General features: G+C 34.8%; 1 protein-coding gene across 1 annotated transcript; it reads left to right on the top strand.

Annotated features, from left to right (window-relative positions):
* The first annotated feature begins 997 nt into the window (after positions 1-997).
* Positions 998-4,099, top strand: LOC142553858 (cytochrome P450 98A2-like). Its single transcript, XM_075664379.1, has 3 exons — positions 998-1,496; positions 2,686-3,080; positions 3,271-4,099. The coding sequence occupies exons 1-3, from the start codon at positions 1,013-1,015 to the stop codon at positions 3,913-3,915; spliced, it is 1,524 nt and encodes a 507-aa protein (XP_075520494.1). The 5' UTR covers positions 998-1,012; the 3' UTR covers positions 3,916-4,099.
* The last annotated feature ends 3,174 nt before the right edge of the window (positions 4,100-7,273 follow it).

Consider the following 7,273-nt stretch of genomic DNA (forward strand, 5'->3'; position numbering starts at 1 on the left):
GAGTAAAAAATCTCGTGAGACGATCTCACAGATCGTATTTTCTGAAACAAATCTCTTTGATTTATTTGCTATTTGTGATCATCCAACATTATATTTTCTATAGAATTACGAATATAATATAGACAATACATCTTTTTTTTTATGACAATATAAAATGGTAAATGAAGTTACACGAGGATCGAAAATATGCTAATCAACCTACTAAAGAAAATTGATTCTTATTAAATTCTATGTTCTTAAAAATAAAAAATAAAGACATAATATTCTTTATAAATAGGGTAAATGTAGCTAATTTTTAAAAACGTGATATTTTGAAAATACCTTTAAATTTGCATAAAATTTATGTAAGATCATGGGTTAATTTGTGATAGAATATCATATTATATTATAATACGCTCACTATTTTAAGGTCAATATATAGATAATCACAAAAATTCTTAAAAAAAATTATTTTATCGGTCAATTTTGTGAAAAAAGCTTTCAATCCTTCTTTATATATTAAAAATTATTATTTTTATATCGAAAATATTACTTTTTGTTGTAGGTATGAACCGAGTTTACCAAAGATAATACCTGCAAGACAGTTTTATATAAACATAGTTTATATATACAGATTGATAAATCTCATCCCAGTTGCTTTTTAGTCATGAACTAAAATAGCAGTAGTTTTCTCAAAAATCATAAATAGAAATCGTTTTTGATGATTCAATTCCACGATTGAATCTAAAGTACCCAAACAAAATAATCTTATCTGAAATTTTAAAATTAAATCACGAGCACGCTTAGATAACATAAAGAATGTAATAATTGGAATTATTTTTTGAATAAAGGATGTAATAATTGTAATACTACACTCTATTTATTCAAAATATTAATAACGTCACTAATTATATTTTACAACAAAAGCGAAAATGGATGAGCAATCCTTTTAACCCGGAAAGACTTAAATACCCCCTTTACCAACTCCCTCTCCGTCAGCTATATCAACTCCCACCGCTTCTCAAAAACAATCATGGCGCCTTCTTTACTCTTTCTCCTCTTCCCCGCCATCTTTCTCCTCCTCCACCTCTACCGCCGCCTTCGGTTCCGCATTCCTCCAGGGCCGCGAGCGTGGCCGGTCGTTGGGAATCTCTACGACATAAAGCCGGTGCGGTTCCGGTGCTTCGCGGAGTGGGCTCAAACCTATGGACCCATAATCTCTGTGTGGTTCGGGTCAACCTTGAACGTCGTGGTTTCTAATGCGGAATTAGCAAAAGAAGTGCTGAAAGAGAAGGATCAGCAGCTCGCCGACCGCCACCGCAGCCGCTCCGCCGCGAAGTTCAGCCGCGATGGGCAGGATCTGATCTGGGCCGATTACGGGCCACACTATGTGAAGGTGAGAAAAGTTTGTACTGTGGAGCTGTTTTCGTCCAAAAGGCTTGAAGCTCTGAGACCTATTAGAGAGGACGAGGTCTCGGCTATGGTGGAATCCATTTACACTGATTGTACTGCTACTGGTATGTATGTGGCGCGTCTTGTTTTTTGGAGAATGTTTCATTCTGTGTGTTTTTCTCATTTGCACTTGATTTGATTTAGCATGTCCCTTTAGCCTCAGGTTGTGCTAAAATTGGTGATGAATCCACATATGCTTTAACTAGCAGTGGCAATACAAATTTTAGTGTAAATCTTCTGATAATGCGAGATTGATCCTCAAAATATCTTAAATAATTCCTTTTCCTTGATCCCTCAACTAATTTCTTGGTTTCCGAGGACATATTACTTGATTCGATTCTTATTTTTTTACTCCTGAATTTAGATGGTTTGTATTTTTTATCCTCGGAGTTGATGAAGTTCGATTTCGTATAACAACGGCAGAGTGACAATGAGTTGGCCAATTCCTCTTTGACTAATAAATCCTTATTAATTTGTTTCAAGAACCTTAATTTTTTTAGCTTTTCGTTGTCTATCCCCATCCCTGAAATTATAAAAATTATGGATAAAAAAATGGGAGTTGATATTTACAATCATTTTTTGTTATTTTCCGCTTCATTTGTGAATAAATTTGACACATATTTTACATGTTCATAACACAAAATCCTTAAAAGTTTTTATCCTGATTTCGGGTCCTGACTCGGCCCATATTGAGTTGGTGGGATCCAGAGGTTTATGGATAACCAAGATTGGTAGAAAATGGTTTGGCTAAATTTTTTGAAAGCAAGTTGTAATATTTTTCAGTAGTTTGAGTTTAGACTAACGATCTTCAGTGGTTGCTGCCTGCTAGGACATTGTGAGAATTGGGTGAAAGTGGGTGAGAGTTAGTCGGACTTTAGTTGTCAATTCATTCAATTTAAATGTGTGATTCACTACAAAGATAGTGTCCTTAGGCCAGGCACAAGCCAGTTGTTTTGGTTGGAAGGCTGGTGGCTAGAATAGATTTGTGAATTCAGACCAAATGTTTAAGAGTGGTGGGGTGAGAAATGTTTTTGTAGGGGATAAAACTAAATACTGAGATATTTATATAATTTAGGGAGGTTAGATCACACATTTTATCTCATAGAACGGGCAAATATATACATGTATTCGAAAGGTTTAACAAGGGCCACTGTATGAAGCTTGCCTTTAACAATTTTATAGTTTTCTTTCCATGCACTTGCCATTTTGTTCTTTGGTTTGATTCCTAAATGTTTGGAATTTCCAATCATGCAGAAAATTTAGGAAAGAGTTTACTATTAAGGAAATATCTTGGAGCTGTGGCATTCAACAACATAACAAGACTTGCATTCGGCAAACAATTTGTGAATTCTGAGGGACAACTAGATAAGCAAGGGCAGGAATTCAAGGCCATTGTTGCAAATGGGTTAAAGCTTGGTGCATCTCTTGCCATGGCCGAGCATGTACCATGGCTTCGTTGGATGTTCCCACTTGATGAAGATGCATTTGCCAAGCATGGATCCCGTAGGGACCGTCTCACCAGAGAAATAATGGATGAGCACACCCTTGCTCGCCAAAAGAGTGGAGAAAAACAGCACTTTTTTGATGCTCTTCTCACACTTCAAGATAAGTATGATCTTAGTGAGGACACCATCATTGGCCTTCTGTGGGTGAGTAAATTATTTTTACTAGGAATGGTTACTGAGTTTAAGTTTTTCTTGAGCTCGAACCATGGACGAAATGATTTTCTAACTCAAAGTTGAATACAAAAATTCAAGATTTATGAAGTCTCGGGCTTGATCACGAAAGCATCTTTCTTGAATGCTATCAACTAAATGATTCGTGTTTAAAATTTTACAGGACATGATAACTGCTGGGATGGACACAACTGCAATTTCAGTCGAATGGGCCATGGCTGAATTGATCAAGAACCCCAGAATCCAACAGAAGGTTCAAGATGAAATAGACTGTGTAATAGGACATGAACGTGTGATGAATGAAATGGACTTCTCAAACCTTCCCTACCTACAGTGCGTGGCCAAGGAAGCTCTCCGGTTGCACCCTCCAACCCCACTTATGCTTCCTCACCGTGCCAATGCCAATGTAAAAATCGGTGGATATGACATTCCTAAGGGCTCAAATGTGCATGTAAACGTGTGGGCAGTAGCCCGGGACCCCAAGGTGTGGAAGAATTCCTTGGAATTCTGGCCAGAAAGGTTCCTTGAGGAAGATGTGGACATGAAGGGACATGATTTTCGACTACTTCCCTTTGGTGCTGGAAGAAGAGTATGTCCCGGTGCACAGCTCGGAATCAATTTGGTGACATCGATGATAGGTCATCTCATGCACCACTTCAGTTGGGCTCCACGTAATGGCTCGAGTATAGAAGAGATCAACATGGAAGAGAATCCTGGTCTGGTCACCTATATGAGGACTCCATTGGAGGCTGTACCCACTCCAAGATTATTGCCACAATTGTATGTAAGGACTACAGTCGATACGTGAGTTTTGTCAATTTTTTCCAAGGCCATGGATTGGGGTTTCTGTTGTATGGTTGAGTTGGGTTGAATTTGATGTGAAGTCACCAACAACTTTGTTTCAATCAATAGTTGGAATAGTTTACAAACATATTTGAATTTTTAAAGTCAAACTCGAACCTTGGCTCTCATTCAAACCGGACTAAAACAAATTTTTTTTTAAAATTTTTCGATGTTCGAATTGTGATTGAAAATATTTATTTCGAGTCGAATTAGAGCCTTAAATTTTTTAGATTCTCGGTTCGATTCGTTTCGTTTACAATTTTATTTGTAGTCGAGAAGTATATTATTTCCTTGTGCTTGCACCTAATGAGGGTGGTAACTTGTTGAAGTCTTTTTAAAGTTCCACAAACACGTTGATATAAATCTATATAATCAATGCCGATGCTTGTAGTTTATCTCGTTCTAAGTTTGGGACAAATTCTTTTATTCGAAATCCAATTATAACATTCTTCTCCTACAGCTTAAAAAAAATTAATTCAGCTAAGCTTGCCGAAAAACATAATTCAAAAGCAAGAAAAAAAAGATGATGATATTACAGTTAAGAACTTGGTGAAGTTAGAGACAATTTTGAATGTTTACATAAAAATATCAAAACAGTTACTCTGTCAATCTCACACTTTATAAAACTAGTAAGTTAGTCGCGTGTTGCATGTGAGACACATCGTGGTAAGATTGATTTCATAAGGAGTAAACAGAAGTTAGATAGTTATATGGATTTATTTGCAAAAATGAAAAATTCAGTATCCATTTAGAGGTTTAAATATTGAAAAACATGATATTCATTCTAAGTTTTTTATATCAAAAAGCATAATTAATTATTCTCCAACTTAATTTGTACTTTTTTGGCCCAACTCTATGTTGTTGTTTTTATTAAGTTTCTTCAGCCTTCGATTAAAATCAGCAATCTTCTCAACATCTTCAATCGCAATGGTATATTCTTGGAAGATGACTCTTTTGTTTTGTTTTTTTCCCCATTGTATTTGCCATTTTGTTTTTTGATTGTGCTCTTCTTACCAGCATTTAGTATATCTTTGATGCCTGTCTTTCTTCTCTTTGTATCTGTGATATTTCTCTTGAATTTTTCTGGCTTTTCAAAATTGTCCCCAATCATCGATAGTATTTCATTCTTATCAGAATCGGATTTCTATGATCTAAAAGAAACTTGTGATCTTCTTTACTTGGGTGATAAAGTATATTTTCTTGCTCTACAACACTTTTTTGTTGCATTATAAAATTTGTAATTATTAAAAATATCATAATATTATAATAGTAATATTGAAATGAATATTTTTAATCACCTTAGTTTGCATCTCAATATGTTTACGATGGATTGGTTTAGGCATCTTTGAATGTGCTTCAAACACAATATTGTCAATGAGCTACAATAACTCTTGTTCTCAAAATGTAAACACCGATGAACTAGATCGAATTTGGTTTTAAATCAAATGAAAAATACTCGAAATAATTCTTCGTTAAGAAAGCTAAATAATTTAAAGCTTTTAACTTGTGTAAACTGATTGACTGATAAAAGGGGGATAAGTTCAGTTATGGTGAGAACTTAACTGATAACAGCTTGAACTGATCAAATCATTTTTAAAACGAAAGTTCAGCAGTTAAATACACAAGATATGTTTATGGATGTTCGGAAACTTTAACTAGTCCTATGTCACCCCTTCTACCACCTCGGGTAGGTCCACTAGAAGATTTTAATTTATACAACACCTTGTATAAATACACTCAGCTTAGAACTAACGCTACTGCCTAACTGAACTCTTAGCCTAGACTGAAAGAAGTACCTTCCAGCCAACACTTGTTTAACGTCTATGCGTCAAAGACTACATACATAAGTTTTACGTCTTTGTGCAAGACTCACTCAGCTAGTCGATAAGCTCAACTTTTTGTATATGTGAGGGATTGTGTGCGCGTGTGTGAGAACTGAACTATGAATACAACACGAAGATGTTCTCACATATCGAGAATTTTTCTTCTATACTAAGTAGTTGGCATGCCCTATTTCTCTTTAGAACTTCACACACTTCTTGTTGTTATCTTCACTAATCTTCATCTTCTATTTATAGACGTGAAGTTTGATTGTACAATGAGACTTAATTATTGAATCCGTTGCATTTTGAATCTGTTCCTCGATATTTATCTTGTACTTTCCGACATCCATTCTGGTACGTTTTGGTGTTAAGCACTGCTGCAACGTCAATTAATATCCTTTGACTGGACAAAAGCTTTTCCTCAGTGCGCACAGCTGGATTCCATTGAATGAGCTTGTCGTATTCTGCAAACTGATTGATTCCTAACTGATGTTCTGAGCTGATCAGTTGAACTGATCTTGAACTAGTTCGGTGAAATCATTTGGCTCGTCAGCTGAACAGATTTCGTTACTTTAGTTGAACTTGTTCAATTTAGGCAATCAGTTGGTGTTTTCAGTTTTTGTCTTGATAGCTTCAGTTTTGGCTCGATAAGTGATCAGTCTGAATCCTGATCAGTTCCAGTTTCTATGCATTTAGGTAAATTCATTAGAAACAAAATAACAAGTTTTGTGAATCATCAAATCAAGATTGCGAACATGAAATGTTCCAACAATTTCTTAACAAAACAACTAATAAATGTCGCAGCAACCTATTCGAACAATGTCACTCTTGTCGTTTCATTATGATCTTGGACTATTATTGTTATGCCGTATCTAGAAAATCACTAATGATTACACCGTACTTAAATGTATGTCATTAAACGTCTACAATTGAGCATAGTTGAGTTCCTTTAGTACGACTTACATTGAACTTTGCAAAATTTGTACAATTAAACCCATCAGTAGTATTAGAAAAGCTTTGTGATAGTTATTTCAAGACTCATACCAAAGGGAACGATTCGTTTTCAATTTCCTTGATGCTTACTTTGATTTAGAAATATTTGTTCTATATGTAATGTTATAAGATTGTGAAAAATTCTTATATATGTCTTGTTATTTTAAAGTCGTATAGCAACATATAATACAATTATTTTAATTAAAGATAATTGCTTTGTTCCAAAACTGAAATTTGTGAAACTTAATATCATCATTACCTGTTGGAAAGTTTTTTTTTTTTAATCCTTCAATTGATGTAAGCTTAATTAGTTGGACTCTTTTATCATTTTTTACATCCAAACTTTAGTCAATGTTTTGTGACTTGTATTTCTGCTAGTACATTATTAATAGAGGAGAAATTCGCCAAAACTAAGACATTGACGTTCGACTTACTATTATCTTCTCCGTTCTTGAACTTTTGGAATATGTTGATGTTGAAACGTTTACTTCTTAAAATTCTACAGAA

The sequence above is a fragment of the Primulina tabacum genome, chromosome 8, assembly GCF_025594145.1.
Source record: "Primulina tabacum isolate GXHZ01 chromosome 8, ASM2559414v2, whole genome shotgun sequence".
NCBI classification, from domain to species: domain Eukaryota; kingdom Viridiplantae; phylum Streptophyta; class Magnoliopsida; order Lamiales; family Gesneriaceae; genus Primulina; species Primulina tabacum.

Bases quoted from the DNA above. Each gene is read 5' to 3' on its own strand.
- LOC142553858 (XM_075664379.1), top strand. From the start codon at position 1,013: ATGGCGCCTTCTTTACTCTTTCTCCTCTTCCCCGCCATCTTTCTCCTC. The intron at 1,497-2,685 runs GTATGTATGTGG...CCAATCATGCAG, and splicing joins CACTGATTGTACTGCTACTG to AAAATTTAGGAAAGAGTTTA. The intron at 3,081-3,270 runs GTGAGTAAATTA...AAAATTTTACAG, and splicing joins CCATCATTGGCCTTCTGTGG to GACATGATAACTGCTGGGAT.